Consider the following 17663-nt stretch of genomic DNA (forward strand, 5'->3'; position numbering starts at 1 on the left):
TTATGCTATATCTATACAAAGCCCTAGTTAGACCACACCTTGTGTTACTGGGAGCAATGCCAGGCACCACACCTTCAAAAGGGTACATTGACCTTGGAGGGCGTACGGTCTAGGTTTACCAGAATGACACCTGGATTTCAAGGATTAAAGTAGGCAGGAACTTTACATAAAGTAGGCCTGGTATTTAGAAGGCTAAAGGGTGATTTGGTCAAAGTTTTCAAGATATTAAGGGCAACAAGATAAAGTAGATAGAGAGAAACTATTTTGGCTAGTTAGGGAGTCTAGGACAAGGAAGGATAGTCTAAAAATTACAAACCCTTCAGGAGTGAAATTAGGAAACACTTCTTCACACAAAGGGTGGTGGAAGTTTGGAACTCTCTTCTGCAAACTGCAACTGATGCTAGATCAATTATTAGTTTTAAATCTAAGATCGCTAGATTTTGTTAGCCGAAAGTATTAAGGGATATGGAGTAAGGGCCAGGGACAGGGTGGGTGTGGGGTGATATGGAGTTACATGGCTGATCACCCATGATCTCATTGAAAGGCAGAACAGGCTCCAGGTGCTTAATGGCCTCCTCCTGTTTCTCTGCTCTCTACTGAACAATGTATCAGGGTGATACTGGATGCTGTATCCGGAATTGTACTGAACACTGAACGGGGCACTGAACTGGATGTTACGTACAAACATACATACCTGGAGCAGGAGTGAGCCACTCAGCACTTTGAGCCTGCTCTGCCATTCAATAGAATCATGGCTGGTCTGATTATAACCTCAACTCCATATTCCCGCCTAGCCCAGATATCCTTTCACCCCTTTGCTTATCAAGAATCTATTTACCTCTGTCTTAAAAATATTCAAAATTTCTGCTTCCATCACCTTTTGAGGAAGAGAGTTCCAAAGACCACAGTAACTTGCACCATGAATAAAGGGGAGCCTGTAGACATACTGCACTTGGATTTCCAGAAGGCATTTGATAATGTGCCACATCAAACATTATTGCAGCAAATAAAAGCTCATGGTGTACGGGGTAACATATTAGCATAGATAGAAGATTGGCTGGCTGGGAGAAAACAGAGAGTACGCATAAATGGGTCATTTCTGATTGGCATAATGTAACAAGTGGAGTCCCGCAGGGGTCTGTGATGGGGCCTCAACTTTTTACAATTTATATCAATGACTTAGATGAGGGCAGTGACATGGTAGCTAAATTTGCAGATGACGCAATGATAGGTGGGAAAGTATATTGTGAAGAGGACTTAAGGAATTTGCAGACAGATATAGATAGGTTGAGTGAGTGGAAAAAAATCTGGCCGATGGAGTACAATGTGGGAAAATGTGAAGTTGTTCACTTTGGCAGGAAGAACAAAAAAGCAGAGTATTAGTTAAATGGAGAACGGCTGCATAATTCTGAGGTACAGAGTCATCTAGCTGTCCTAGTGCATGAGTCACAAAAAGTTAGTATGCAGGTACAGCAAATAATTAAGAAAGCTAATGGAATGCTAGCCTTCATTACAAGAGGAATTGAACATAAAAGTAAGAGTAATATGCTTCAGTTATACAGGGCATTAGTGAGACTACATCTCAAATACTGTGTGCAGTTTTGGTCTCCTTACATAAGGAAGGATGTGAATGCATTGGAAGCAGTTCAGAGGAGGTTTACTAGATTGATACCTGGAATGAGTGGGTTGTCTTATGAGAAGAGGTTGGACAGACTGGGTTTGTTTCCACTGGAGTTTAGAAGAGTGAGGGGTGACTTGACTGAAGTATATAAGATGCTGAATGGCCTTGACATATGGAAGTGGAAAAGGTGTTTCCTCTTGTGGGTGAGTCCAGAACTGTTTTAAAATTAGGGGGTCGCCCTTTTAGGACGGAGATGAGGAGATATTTTTTCCCTCAGAGGGTTGTGCAACTTCAGAATCTCTGTCTCAGAAGGTGGTGGAGTTGGGGTCATTGATTATTTCAAAGACGGAGGTAGATAGATTCTTGTTCGGCAAGGGAATCAAAGGTTATCGGGGTAGATGGGAATGTGGAATTAGTAATACAAACAGATCAGCCATGATCTTCAGAATACTTGGAAGTGCATGGTAAAATCGAGCAAAGTCAGCATGGTTTCATCAAGGGGAGGTCATGCCTGACAAATCTGTTAGAATTCTTTGAGGAGGTAATGAGTAGGTTAGACAAAGGAGAGCCAATGGATGTTATCTACTTGGACTTTCAGAAGGCCTTTGACAAGATGCCGCACAGGAGGCTGCTCAGTAAGATAAGAGCCCATGGTGTTAGAGGCAAGGTACTAGCATGGATAGAAGATTGGCTGTCTGGCAGGAGGCAGAGAGTGGGGATAAGGGGGTCCTTCTCAGGATGGCAGCCGGTGACTAGTGGTGTTCCGCAGGGGTCAGTGCTGGGACCACAACTTTTCACTTTATACATTAATGATCTAGATGAAGGAACTGAGGGCATCCTGGCTAAGTTTGCAGATGATACAAAGATAGGTGGAGGGACAGTTAGTATTGAGGAGGCAGGGAGGCTGCAGAAGGATTTGGACAGGTTAGAAGAATGGGCAAAGATGTGGCAGATGGAATACAACGTGGGGAATTGTGAGGTCATGCACTTTGGTAGGAAGAATAGAGGCATAGACTATTTTCTAAATGGGGAGAGAATTCAGAAATCTGGAGTGCAAAGGGACTTGGGAGTCCTAGTCCAGGATTCTCTTAAGGTTAACTCGCAGGTTGACACAGTAGTTAGGAAGGCAAATGCAATGTTGGCATTTATTTCGAGAGGACTAGAATATAAAAGCAGGGATGTGCTGCTGAGGCTTTATAAGGTTCTGATCAGACCACCTTTAGAATATTGTGAGCAATTTTGGGGCCCGTATCTCAGGAAGGATGTTCTGGCTCTGGAGAGGGTCCAGAGAAGGTTCACGAGAATGACCCCAAGAATGAAAGGCTTAACATATGAGGAACGTTTGAGGACTCTGGGTCTCTACTCAATGAAGTTTATAAGGATGAGGGGGGATCTGATTGAAACTTACAGAATACTGAAAGGCCTGGATAGAGTGGACGTGGGGAAGATGTTTCCATTAGTAGGAGAGACTAGGACCTGAGGGCACAGCCTCAGAGTAAAGGGAAGACCTTTTAGAACAGAGATGAGGAGAAACTTCTTGAGCCAGAGAGTGGTGAATCTATGGAATTCATTGCCACAGAAGGCTGTGAAGGCCAGGTCATTGAGTGTATTTAAGACCAAGGTAGATAGGTTCTTGATTGGTAAGGGGATCAAGGGTTACGGGGAGAAGGTGGGAGAATGGGGTTGAGAAACTTATCAGCCATGATTGAATGGCAGAGCAGACTCGATGGGCGGAATGGCCTAATTTCTGCTCCTATTTCATATGTTCACAACCCTCTGAGAGGAGAAATGTTCTCCTCATCTCTGTGCTAAAGGGGCGACCCCTTATTTTTGAACAGTGGCCCCTGTTACTAGCTTCCCCCACATCCCCCACAAATATTCTCTCCGCATCGACCCTGTCAAGACCCTTCAGAATCGTGTATGTTTTAGTCAAGTCGCCTCTTACAGACTGGACTAGGTCTTTCAAGAACAAGGTTAACACTTTAAACTCCTCACTCGCCAAACTCCCAGGTATGCACTCAGTTCCAAAGTTGCACTAGTTTGCCTTTTCTGCACTAAAGAACCTAAACTGAACTGGAGCTAGAGAAGCCAGGTTCAAGCTATTAGCTAATTTACTGCTATTGAACACTGTACTAGGTATTGTACCGGGGGCAGAGCGCTGCTCTGCACTGGGAACAGTACAGAACACCCAAGGAATTGGTCTGAATACTGTATTGAGCGCTTGCGATAGCAGTTTTCCTATACAACCGCGGTGAGGAGGATCCTATTGGGTTAAAAGCAAAATACAGCGGGTGCTAGACATCTGAAATAAAAACAGGAAATGCTGGAAAAACTCAACAGGTCTGAGAACATCTGTGGAGAGAGAGAGAGAGAGAGAGAGAAACAAGAGGTTGGAGACTCTATGACCCTTCTCCTGGACACCGAATTTAGTAGGGAGGGTACTGGGCAATGTACTTGGGAGAATTTGATGGACACTGTGTTTGGGAGTGTGTCACTTGGAGTCATGAGACCGAATGTTACGCGCAGCGATGTATTTGGCGGGGGGGGGGGGGGTGTTGTCCTGAACAGAGTTCGGGATTTGACTGTATCCGGGCGGCTGTGACTCGTCCTGCACCAGCTGCAAACTCGGGAGATTTGCGGCTGATGTGCGGAGTGAATCAGCAACCTCCCCCCCCCCCCCCCCCCCGCCTCCCACGGCAGCTCACACAGACACCGGGTTCGCAGCAGCAACAACTGAAGTTGCAGAGCTGCTGGGAAATCACATGTGTGAGGGGGTGGGTTCCTTTCTTTCACTGTCACACAAGCCAGTGTGTGTGTGTGGTGTGTGTGTGTGTCTCTGTGTGAGAGCGCTCAGAGGACATGTATTATCAGCAGCCGCCGAGCGATGTGCGTTGTCCTTGAGATCAAGACCTTTAAAGCCCCGGAGTTAACGACCGACATCTGCTCCCTATGAAGAAGTCAGCTTCTTTCTGGAAACCACAGGTAAACCCGCCCTGCAAGATCCCGGTGCGGATTTTTATTTATTTTTTTTTAAAAAAAAAAGCCAGAGAGGGAAAAATGAGTTGTTAAACGTCATGTCAAAAGCAAACCCCACTTCGGGCAGATCATGGATTATGTTGAGACTGTGTCCCCCTGAGCAGATGTCAGCTCACTCTCCGATTTGGAATACCCCTTTGCAAAATAAATGAGCGTGTGTGTCTGTGTCCATGTTTCAATGCTACTTTCACTTTTCCTCATGATTGCGAGCGTCGCTGGTCTGTTTCTCTCTTGCCTGAGTGTTTGGGGTCTTTTTTTTCCACATAACTTTAGCTAGATCGGCTCCAGCATTTGGGTGGTGGGGGGGGGGGGGGTGATCTAGCGTTTTAAAACGCTAATGTTTTAAATTTCGGCGTTTCTTCGGTTTCCCAGCACCTGAGCGCATTTCATTGCCCCTTCTCGTTTACCTGCGGCCGCGAGGTAACATCCAGGTGAGACTTTGGCATGTGAGTCACGGTCTGGTGGTAGGGAGGCAGTGTGTTTTCACCGGACAGGTTAGCGAGGGAGACCCGCCTGTACTCCGCTGCCCTGAACCTTACCCTCCAAGTTTGGTCTCCTGAGTGACTGTAGGAAAAAGCACTGGGAAACAAATGGCTTGTCAGAAATCACCTAGCAGAGAGTGGTTGTGGTATGTAAAGGGCTGGCAGAAGGAAAGGGAAAGTGTTAAAAGTTCAAACCGCCTCATGGGAGGCTTTATGCTGATCCATATTTTGCCCATTATTGTGAAGTGGCTGGTGCAGAGCACTCTCTCACCTTATCTCCAATCCTAGCATTTCCGACCTGAAGGGGGAAAGCATGGGTTGTACTTGCATTGCTGTGAAAATGGCAACATGTATCCTTCATGTACAATATAAACTCATCAATATATGTTATCCTTTATATTTTCAAGTAAATATTGTTTTCTTCAATCCAATGTACTGCAAACGCTGGAAATCTGAAATCCCAGAGGGAAAGAAAGAGCAGTAAAAACCTGGAAGTAAGAATACTGGTCTGAACTGGTCTTGTATACTTTAAAATGGAACACCAGTAAAAACTGGGAAATAAGAATACTGGCCCAAACTGGGTTTCCCCCCACCCCACCCCCTTCTGGGATAAGAACAGGAAATGCTGTAAATAATCAGCAGGTCAGCCAGCATTTTTGGAGAGAGAAACAGAATTAGTCATTGTTGATGACCCTTCCTGGGTTCTGATGAAAGGTTGTTGACCTGAAACGTGAACTCTGTATCTCTCTGCACAGATACTGCCCAACCAGCTGAGCATTTCCTGTTTTTATTTTGTTTTCTTGCCCCTCCACCCCCCGCCCCCCCTTCTCTCATCCAAAGCAAGGGAGAGATAAGGATCTTTTTTTCTGCATGTTCTATGAGTTGCTATGATCTGGAATGCTCTGCCTAGATCAGTATGAGAAAAAGATTCAATATTAACTTTCAAAAGGGCATTGGATATATACATGAAATTGCATGGAATTTACAGCATGGGACTATTCCTTTCAGCTCACCTGATCTATGTTGGTGTTTAAGCTCCACTCCTCCCACCCCTATCTGCACATTTTTTAAAACTCTCTATCCCTCATGCTTCCCTTTCAAGGCATCGTTACCCCAACCACCCCATGTGGCAACAAACTCAGATACCTGGCTAGAGAAGTTTCTCTCTGAATTCCCTGTTGGATTTAGTGTGGCTGCCTTTTATTTATCGCCCGTAGATTTGGACACCCCCACAAGTGGAGGCATCTGTGTGTCTGTCCTATCAAACCCCTTCATAATTTTAATGATCATCCCTCAGCCTTCTCGCTTCTAGAGAAAAGAATTTCAGCCTATTCAATCTTTCCTGACACTCAAAAAGGAAACATCTGCTGGGCTATGGGGAAAGTCCAGAGCAATTGGGATTTGGTTTAACTTATTACTTCATGGGATGTGGGCACCACTGGCAATGCCAGCATTTGTTGCCCATCCCTAGTTGTCCTTGTTCGGAGGGCAGTTAAGAGTCAACCACTTTGCTATGGGTTTAGACTTACACATAAGGATGACAGATTTCCTTCCATAGAGGACATTAGTGAATCAGATGGGATTTTATGACAACTGATGATGGTTTCATGGTCACTATTACTGAGACTGACTTTCATTCCAGATTTGTCCCCAGAAGATTAACCTGGGCTTTGGGATTATGAATTCAGTAACATTACCACTCTGCTACTTTCTGCCCCTACACTTAATTGGATAGCTATTATAAAGAACCAACACAATGGTCTCCTTCAGTGCATCATTCTATCATTTTTCTTTCAACCCGGCTGTAGGTGTGAGGCCTACTAACATTTCTTTTGTTTAATACCAGTGATGTTGCAATCTTGAAATGAATAGGGAGGAGACACAGGCAATTCAGGTCAACTGGTCCATGCTGGTGTTTATGCTCCACACAAGCCTTTTCTCATTTTGCTTGTCTCACCATAACGACACTTCCTTCTGTTCCTTTCTCCCTCATGTACTTACCCAGTTTCCTGTCAAACGCAACAATATTTGGTTTTAGCTTAAGGGCTCACTCCAGGTGAGAGTTTCTTTTGACTGCCGTTGCCTCCTGAGAGTGTGGACTGGAGCTGGCTAACATGTTCCTGGACCTTTCATCTGGAATGGGCTGTTAGTGATGTTGATCAGACCTCAGCTTTAAAACTTTTCTCCCCTCCCCCAATTCATTCGGGGAGGCCTCTCAGCTTTCCTGTCTACAATTGGAAATTTAAGATCCAGTCTTCTGCTGCTGGCTGCTTAGGGACCTCAGTTGTTCCCAGGATAGGGAAACAAACAAGTCAGCTGATGAGCCCCACTTCTAATCAAGGAGTCTGTGTGCGAAAGTGAATGTGATCATTTTTTTATCTTGAACATGTGGGATGGCAGATCATACATTACCACAACAACTTGTACTTATATAACACCTTTAATGCAGTAAAATGTTGAGTGATCAACCAGCGTTGTGGGGACCCCAAGTAACGTGGGAAAAGGTGAAACAGGAAGAAAGGAAAGGAGTTTGATGGTCAGTAATGTGGTGGGAATAGGGTGGAGGGAGTTTGAGGTGGGTCTCACGATGAGCTCAGCACTAGAGAAAGACGTGAGTTCAGGGCTGGGGCATAGGGTGAACATTGGGGGAGGTTTAGTTCAGTCGGCAAAGGGGCAATAGGAAAGTGGCAGAGACAGCTGGTCGAATGGTCTCAGTCTTAGCAATTCCTCGTATTTGTTGTTGGAGGTGAGTGTGGAAGTGACAGGGGCCGAGGGATTTAAGAAGATGGTCATTTTAATGGATGGAAAATCAGGAAGGTTCTAGAAAGGCTGTGCATTTTGCTCTGCCAGATTAACTATCAGGAAAAGTTAAACTGGCTATGGCTCTTTTCTCCAGAAAAGAAAAGGTTAAGGGGTGCTAAAGATCTTTAAGATTATGAAATGATTTGATAGAGGAGATGAAAAGATATATGGATAAACCAAAACAAGCAAATGTAAAAAAAAGATAGTCACTAATAAATCCAATAGGGAATTCAGGAGCAACTTTTTTTACTGAGAGAATGATGAGAAAGTGAAACTCACTATCGTAGAGGTTAGTTGAGACAAATCGCATTGAAGCATTTAAGATGAAGCTAGAGAATCACACAAAGGAGAGAGGAATAGAAGAATACCTTGATTCGGTTACAAGAAGAGGAGTAGGAGGGGGCTTGTGTGGAACATAAACACCACCATGGACCAATTGGGTTGATTGACCTGTTTCAGTGCTGAACACTCCATGTAATATAATTCTATGAACACAAGAATTCAGGAGATAAGTCAAGAATCATCTTTCCTTAATGTGGTATGCAATGTAGAAGTTTTAAATGAGCAACCCCTTAGTATAAAACAGTGACCCCTACTTCTAGGTTCTCCCACAATAGGAAACATCCTCTCCATATCCAAAACAAAAACAGAATTACCTGGAAAAACTCAGCAGGTCTGGCAGCATCGGCGGAAAAGAAAAGAGTTGACGTTTCGAGTTCTCGTGACCCTTTGTTCAGTTCTGTGGAAGGGCCATGAGGACTCGAAACGTCAACTCTTTTCTTCTCCGCCGATGCTGCCAGACCCGCTGAGTTTTTCCAGGTAATTCTGTTTTTGTTTTGGATTTCCAGCATCCGCAGTTTTTTGTTTTTATCCTCTCCATATCCACCCTGTCAAGACCCCTCAGGATCTTACATGTTTCAATCAAGTCACCTCTTACTCTTCTAAATGCCAATGGATACAAGCCTAGACTGTCCAACCTGTCCTCATATGATAACCTGCCCATTCCAGGTATTAGTCTGGTAAACCTTCTCTGAACTGCTTTGAGCACATTTGCATCCTCTAGCAATAAATGTTCATTACCCCAGAGAGGACGTGTCATCCGTCACTTCTCTAAAAAAATTCCTTAGCTTCTGTGTGATATCAAGTGTTTTAATTTAGTTGAAGTGTGACAAAGATGCATGAGTGTTCACAGCCTGAAATAGCAATTTTTTTTTTATTCAAAGTTTGAGGCTAAAGATTTTTTTTGGAGCAGTAAAATATAAAGTTTATTCATTAGACTTCACTTCCTAATGAGACCGTGGCTACCCTGTGTTTTAATCCCTGGAACCTGGGTTCAGGCCTGCTAGTATCCTATTTCTGCAAGCTGTAGGTTTACTAATTGAAATGGGTTTGAACGGTCTCACCGCAGCTTCTAGTGATGTGTGGGCACAAGTACAAACCACCCACCATTTGACACAAAATTATCAGTCTCACCCAGGGAAAACTGGTACTGGAAATGGAAGATTTAAGATAGGCGTGGCAGGGATCTTATACTGAGGTTGCAGCTAAGGTGTGATTTAGTGGTAGATTAGAGAAAGCTTTCTCGGTCATCTGGACATGCTAAGGCTGATCCGGGTGTGGTTTATAATTAAAGTTGATTGCCCAAAAGTGTTACATTTTAAACACTAATGTTTTTCCTCATTAAGCAAATGAAAAGCAAAAGTGATTTCTAATCCTATAACTGATCACACTCACGAGCGTCATCCCCCTATGTTTAATAATATGTATGAAGGAGAGACTTATATGCTACTTATTTCAATAAAGATATTTGATTCTTGACTTGTAGTCGCTTGGTAGTACAGAAGTTGAACATTGCTGAAAAAAGGGACATGCTGCTGAAGCTTTTCATCTTGCACTCATCAGGACAGATTTGCAAGAATGCCAAATCTAAAGAGAACAACAATTCTTGACTTGTCCCCTGAATTCTTGCTTTTATAGAATTACATAAAAAGTATAACGCAGAAACAGGCCATGCAGTCCAATTAGTCATGATGCATATAGGCCTCCACATGTTTATATTCTACTTGAGCCTCCTCCTGACCCTCTTCATCTATCCCTATTGACATAGTCTTCTATTTTCTCATGTGCTTATCTAGCTTCCCCTTAAATGCCCCTAGTTTTGATCTCCCCCACAAGTGGAAACATTTTCCCCATGTCTGTCCTGTCAAACCCTTTCATAACCTATTCTACCCTTTTGCAGCTCTTCTAACGAAGCAAATGATAAAAAAGAGACAGGTTAGAGGAGCAGCAGCACTACCTTAAAGAGGAGTTGTTGAAATCTTCAGATAGAGATCAGTCCGCGCATTGTTATGGAATGACCTACATCAGAAACCCCAAGCTGGCTGTGACCTACGGCCCATCAATGATAGTAGTTGTGATGTGGTTTCTCTACTGTCCCAGTTCACCTAACAGCAAAGAAAAATGCAACAACAACTGGAATCAACAGATTACAATGATGTTGCTGTTGCAATAATATCTAGTATTGCACAATTCCTTTATGGCGCAATTTATTGGGTTATATCGCAAGTAATCCTTCATAAGAAGCATAATATTCTGAAGTGCTCTATCCTGGTGTTCATCATTATAGTTTGGAATAAAGGAGCTTGCATTTTTATAACACATCCTTAGGACATCCCAAATCACTCCACACCCGGTTAGTTACTTTTGCAGTGTAGCCACCGTTAACTTATAGATAAGCACAGCCACAGACAGCAATGGAAGAAATGACCTTAAACTAATATGCTCTTGTAAATTGAGAGATAAATGTTGACCAAGGTCACTAAGAAATTTCACCATTTCCTTCAAATGGGATATTTTACATCTACCGACACAGGAACCCAGTGCCTTTGTGAAACATTGCAGCCAGAAATCAGAACCTCTGACAATGCAGCATTCTCTCAATGCTGCAGTAAAGCATACGTTTAGATGATGTGGGACATGAACCCACAACCTTTGAATTCAGAGAACAAGACTGCTACTACTGAGACCAGCTGATACATATTTATTGGGATGCTGTTTAGTGTTCCCGATGACTCAGCAAGTTTATCCACCATTCCAATTAACATTTTGCGAGGTTGGTCAAGGGCACTTGATGTCTGTAAGACTATTCACCAATATGGACTCAAGACCTTCATGGGAGGAATAGCAAAAGAAAAAGACTAGTTCATTCCCAAGCAATTTTGTACTTGGCTGCAGTCAAACTTCAATTCCAAAAGTCCCAATTTACTGTCCTTATAAAATCAAAGATACTTACAATCCCACTCTCCCCCTCCCCTGCCACCTCCCGTGTCCCCACACACAACAACCTTTCACTTCAGTTCCTGACTTTGTAGTTGGAGGAAAGGAGGGAAATAGAGAAGGGAGAAATTCTGAGCAACATTGGGAAATAAACATATAGTTTGATCTCTACTTGAACAAATACAGAATCCCAGTAATAGCTGCATCATCTCAGATTGGCTCCGATTTATACAATGCCTTTGGTGTAAATAAATTCCCCAAAGCGCTTCACAAAGCATAAGTATTGGGAAAATAGGCACCAAGCCAGGACATTAGAGGTTAAAAGCTCATTTGAAGAGATGGATGTTCAGGATTTTTTTTTAAGAGATGAATGGAGAGGTTTAGCAGGGAATTGTAGGGATTGGAACCCAGGCAGCCAAAGATTAATGAAAGAATAAGAGGATTGATGCCAAGAGGTTGGTGTCAGAAGAACAGGGTGTTTGATGGTGGGATATAGGAGATAATAGAGATGGGGACAGGGGCATGGACTCCAACATGGTTAATATTACTCTCTGACATGATTTTACCCTTTCTCTAAATAAGAGTGTGCTGTACTACATTATATATTGCACAACAGTGATTCTCCGCAGACTCGGCAGCAGAACTATCTTTATCATTATCCTTTCTGTTCTATCTCCCCTCAGTGCATCAAACATGCTCAACAGATTGGAAGCAAAATTCAAAGGATAATTTCCTTAATTTTTAAAAATTAATTATAAAGGGTTAGTTATCTTTTTTTATTTATAAAATGATTCCTAAAACATTCAGCTTCACTTTTACCACATAGCCAAGTTTAACAAATCCTTCATCTAACGGTGATTTGGATGGGACGTGATGAGGCACTGATTTGACAGCACCCAGTTCACAGTGGGATAGGGAGGAGAATGTCAGTTTGGTTTTGCCATAATTACATTTGAAACGTCCAAAATTCCCATTCAATTCTTGGCTGCCAAAGCATAATTTACGTAATTTAGACAAGAAGGGGGTTTCCCCATAAAACAATGCTATTGTACCTCAGCCAGAACACATATCAGTTGAGATTAACAACCTGTTTGTCAGGGCACTACACTATTTGAAGTCATGTTCTATGAAAGCTTTTTACTTTGAATTGGCCTGTTATGTGCTTTGGATAAAGTTGTATCCCAATGGAATTTTTTTTCTGCCTATTAGTGCATTGCAACATTCCATTGAATATTGTTATCCCATAGCGTGGCAAAATCAGGATTGTGTCCACTTGCTCACCATTGGCAGAATTTTATGCCAGTGGGATTTTACGGTCCTGCCAAAGTCAATGGACTTTAGAATGGCTCACCGCATTTTACAGCCCTGGGCTGTGCGTGGAAAGGCCAAATTGGAGCCCATAGGCAGAGTTTTACATCCCAGGGGCAGGCGTGTGTCCGACCCGATCGGGTGTAAAATTGCGCGCGATGACATTGGGACGTTCATCCAACGTCATCGTGCACTCGCTCGATATTTCGATCGGCGGGGGCGTGCGCAGGCACCGGAGCCATGCCCGCCGTTAATTAACAGGCCACTTAAGCCCCTTAACGGTCCGATTGATGGTGATTTTTCGTTGCCCGTGTGATTTCGTGTTTGTCACCAGGGCAAAATGGGCAGGCAGCTAGTCAAGCTTTTCAAAAACCCCATCCACGGGTGGGATGAAAAGGGTCAGTGGCATTGCCACCGTGACTAGTAAGGAGCTTTGGAGATCATTTACTGCTGGTTGCTTGTTGGTACTTGGCGGCCTTATCTCTGTTTGGGGCTGCATTCGTAGCATTTCCAGGCTTAATTTCAGGACTTATTGGTGTCTGTAAGGCCCCCCGGAGGATACAGACCATGTGGACCCTTCCAGGTATCAGGCAGCCTTCCGTTCCTCTGGTAATGGGGATTATGGTCTTGCTAGAGGCACCTCCTCTGAGGAGACAGAGAGGGGCAAGAGGGAGAGGAGGCCAGGTATCCCAATGCAGCTTCCAGGAGAGGGACCCTTGGGAGGAGAGGCGGAGGCTCAAGGGACGCAGGGTCAGCAGGGTGTCCAAGGTGGAAGGGACCACAGAAAACACCACTCTCCTGCTGCCAGGGTTAACAGGCAGCGAAGCAGCTACCTCAATATGTCTGAGGTGTAATGCCTAAGGAGGCTCTGCCTCTCAAGGGAGACTGTGACTTCCATTTGCCAGATGATTGGGCCTGAGATCAGTTCTGGCTATGTGGGTGGACACCCCAAGCCAAAGGCTCTGAAGGTCACATTGGCCTCAATTCCTATGCCTCCAGTTTTTTCCAGTGGCCAGTGGGGGATCTGTGTGGAGTCTCCCAATCAGCTGTCCGCAGTTGCGTCAAGCTGGTGAGTGAAGCCAGCCAGGCAGAGTGAGCCAGAGGCTTTGCAGTGATTGTTGGGATCTCCCATGTCCAGGGTGCTATAGACTGTACACATGTGGCCATCAAGGCGCCAGCAGGTGAGCCCGGTACCTTCGTCAGCAGGAAGGGCTTCCACTCCATGAACGTGCAGATAGTGTCTGATCACAGGATGCTGATTCTACAAGTCTGTGCAAGGTACCCAGGCAGCTCCCACGTTGCCTACATCCTCAGACACTCCCAGGTGCCGGGGCTCTTCAGTACTCCAGCCCAAATAGATGGATGGCTGCTGGGTGACAAGGGCTATCCGTTGACGAGGTGGCTCATGACGCCTCTCCACCACCCAAAAACAGAGGCAGAGAAGTGTTACAATATGAGTCATGGCTCCACAAAAGTGGTGGTAGAGACGACCATAGATCTTCTCAAGATGCACTTTCGATGCCTGGACTGTTCAGGGGGAGCACTACAATATCCCTCAGAGTGGGTGGCACTGATAGTGGTTGCATGCTGTGCTCTCCACAATCTGGCACTCGTAAGAGTGGACCCACTGGAGAAAGAGGATCTTGACACTGCTGCACAGGCCACAGATGATGAGTCCAGTAGTGAGTCCAATGATGAGCATGGTGAGGAGAACGCTGAGGGCATGGAGGCAGACCTCGTTAACATGCAGGGAGGCAGGGACACCAGGGACACTTTGATCCAACACTCCTTCAGCTAGGCTGCCAAAGATCAGCTTCAACCACACACCAGGGCTGCTGCATCCATCTCAGATGTCTGAAAGGACCCTTTCATTTCACATAAAGAGCATTCAGTGCCTGTGCAATAAGGTTCAGAGCCACCTATGTCCAGCATTACACACTGGCGTTCCCCACACTAATAAAATGAAAAGGTGAAGCATACTCAGGCCATGACGACAACAACACAATTTATCTCATTCTGACAGTTCAATAGTATTTACATAAACATTTCTGGTCTTCAACATTAGACCAGTTTACATAAAGTCAACATAAATGAACATAAAATATCCCGTGACTTGTCCTTCTTGTGCTCATGGTGCCTTTAACTTACATTTGCAAGTGCTAGGTCTTGGTGCTCCTTCCTCACTGGCACCGGCATTGGAGACAATCTGCTGAGCCTGCAGTGCTGTTGGCCTTGATGACCTTGGCGGTCATCCTCTGGCCAATGGAGCCTGTGCTGGCCCCGCCTGGGAGGGAGCAGCCAGTGCCAAAATTGGCATCACCCCTGTCACTGCAGCCTCATCAGATGCCATGGTCACTGGCAGAGGGTTGGAAGAACTGCTACTGTCATCCAGGGTACCCTGAGAGAAGCCAGCAGGCAGCTTGTGCGCCAACAATAGTTCACTCTGGATCTCCCTGCTTATCATTGATGAATGGGCAAGTATCAGGGATACTGGGTGCTTCATCCATCTCCCACATGGACCCTGACCAGCCGAAGTCAGTGCCTGTGTGTGGGCTTGCAGGTCTGAGTGCAACCGCACGAACCCGTGATTCTGCCTCCGGCACTCCTTCTCCGTGAGAGTCGCCATCCTCTCAGTGGAGGAGGCAGTGCACTCGGCCATGACGGTCAATGCAGTGCTCATGCTCCACATGGACTCCTCCATCACGGTGACCATGGCACGTAGACCCTCATGGAACTCCACCAGATCCTCCCGCACATCTCGCTGGACATCCAGCATCTGCCGCCTAATTGCTCATCATCAGCCTTCGACTGAGCATCGTCCTGGCCCCCAGCCGACCTCTGACTGCCGGCGCCCTGGGCACTCCCTGCCTCTGCCTGCACCTCAAACAGGTGGGATGTGCCCGTCACTAATATGCATACTAGTCACCGATCTAATGCCCGCCGAGGTGCTGGTATCTATGCTGGCGCCTGCTTCAGAGAACGGGTGTGGGCGCAGATGCAACAGAAGCTCAGAGGTCCTCCAGTGTCAGGGGTGGCCCTTCGGGGTCTGCAGAGCGCATGCCTGCTGGCATACCTGAAAGGGAGAACAAGGACATATCATTAGTTAAAGTCAGCACACTGTCACTGTGCATGCCAGACACCCTGGTGAGACCATGGACATCATGGTGCCCTCGTCTTCCAATGATCCATGGGGATCCAGGTTCTAGGCTCACATCAATGAGGAGACTCATTGGTTGCGTAAACCAAAAGTCTCACCTCTGTGCACTGCCTTCGTCTGGCACCTCCACTCCTCCACACCTGTTTGCACAGGGTGTACACTGGCTCTCAAGCTCCAGAGCATCTTGTTCGTATCTGGACAGCATTAGGAGGTCCACGAGCTTTCAATATTGTTGTAGATCTTCTTCTCCTGAAACAGCAGAGGAGCACTGATCAGTCTCCTCTCTACCTGCAGCACCATTGCAGCCTGGACAACCCCACCTGAGGAACACCTCGCAGGGCTCAGCCGAGTTATGGCCCTTGAGCCGCAAGACACTCAGTCCGAGCAGCCAGGGCTCACCCCCTTGGTCAGCTCCGGTGTCACTGACAGTTGGCACTCAGGCTCTAACACCCCTGAGGTCCACCTTAACACTTCTACACACTGACCCATGCCATCACGGTACTCACCCTTCCTAAGCACAACAGGTCGTTGAAGCACTTCCAGCACTGGACCCAGTTGTGCCATATCACATCATGGCTGCTCACCATTGCTGCCACCTCCTCTCACGCCCTCTTGGTGAGATGTGGTGGCCTCCTTCTCCCACCCCTGGGGACAAGGGTGTCCCTCCAGGCTGCCACCTCCTCTGGGAGGACAGTGAGGCACTCATCAGAAAAAGGGGGGGTGGGGGGGCGCAGAGTGCCCGCCCGACCTGACCTCCCACCTGCCTTGTCCGCCCGCAATGAATCCATAGTGAATGTGCAGGGGATGTCCTTCCGCGACAGCCTTCCAGGGGCTGCCTGGGTCACTTTTAAACCGGCCACCAGGTCGCCTTTGGACCCGGCGACCGACAGGCCCCTTCCCCAGCTCGGCCCTTCCTGACCAATGAAGAACCGCGTTTCATGCTGGGTGGGCCTTAATTGGCCCACCAGCGTGAAGTAGTCATTGGAGCCCGATTGCAGGTGGCAGACCATTTCCCGGTCACTCCCGGGCCCGCCCAATGACCTCAAAATTCTGGCCCATGTCTCTCGTGCGGGTCATGTGGCGAGAATGGACTTGTGCCCTGTTCACTCCATTACTGGCCTTTGTCCATTTGGATCTCCTGTGTTGGCAGCATGATGGGGCTGGAGTTTGTCCATTTAAATAGATATTTTCCAGAAAATAATATTCTGAGATACTGTTTTAAAGTAATTTTGGACACATGTGGTGAGTGTAGCAAGTTTGGGCAGAACAAGTGCCTTTGGGCCTATGGTTCCCAAAGCTCTCCATCACTGGGGGTTTTCCTTACCTCACGTCTGAGTGTGTTGTAGACTCATTGATATAGATGAATTGTCACAAACGACATGATTGTTGTATCATGCAAATAGCAAGATGGTGGATGGTAAATGATAGGGATCTTGGCCTTTTGGCATCCAGCAATTCTTATCTTCACCCACTTTCTGGCAATCTGCTGGCTTGATAAGCAGAGGAATGCTAGACCTCATCTCAAAATCATAATTTTATCAAAATGTAACAGCTTTTCTTTAAAGTTCAGTTTGTAATAATACATCAAAAGTTTTGCTCAGTACACATTCGCTGCCAATTTTTCCAACATACATTCCCATTTCCTTGATAATATCTTGTTGATTTATGATACTCTGTAAATTATTCAAGCAAACCACTCCACTATAAAGTAATACAAGTGTAATTGTAAACTACAGATGGGCATCAAATATACCTCTCCGCTCCCCCCCACGCCACCACCACCACCACCCCCCCCCCCCCAAACCATTGCCACATCCAATTAAACATTTGTAGCACCACTGCTAGCAGGATGATGTAATTACAGCAGGACAAGTTTACAGGGTCAGCTCCAATATAACTGTGCTCAGAGAAAATATGTTTTACAGCCCCTGGTTCAATAGAAGAAAGGGAAAGAAGAAGGTCAGAAAGAAAAAAACTAAGT

At 45.7% G+C, this 17663-nt stretch overlaps 1 protein-coding gene across 1 annotated transcript in view; it reads left to right on the forward strand.

Moving 5' to 3' along the window:
- Nucleotides 1–4380: 4380 nt before the first annotated feature.
- Nucleotides 4381–17663, forward strand: part of LOC121282075 — a 56792-nt gene continuing 43509 nt past the window's right edge. Inside the window, exon 1 of the mRNA XM_041195506.1 lies at nucleotides 4381–4603. Within this exon, the coding sequence (XP_041051440.1) occupies nucleotides 4571–4603 (33 nt within the window). The 5' untranslated portion in view covers nucleotides 4381–4570. The remainder of the gene's footprint in view (nucleotides 4604–17663) is intronic.

This window comes from Carcharodon carcharias, chromosome 9, assembly GCF_017639515.1.
Source record: "Carcharodon carcharias isolate sCarCar2 chromosome 9, sCarCar2.pri, whole genome shotgun sequence".
Taxonomy (NCBI): domain Eukaryota; kingdom Metazoa; phylum Chordata; class Chondrichthyes; order Lamniformes; family Lamnidae; genus Carcharodon; species Carcharodon carcharias.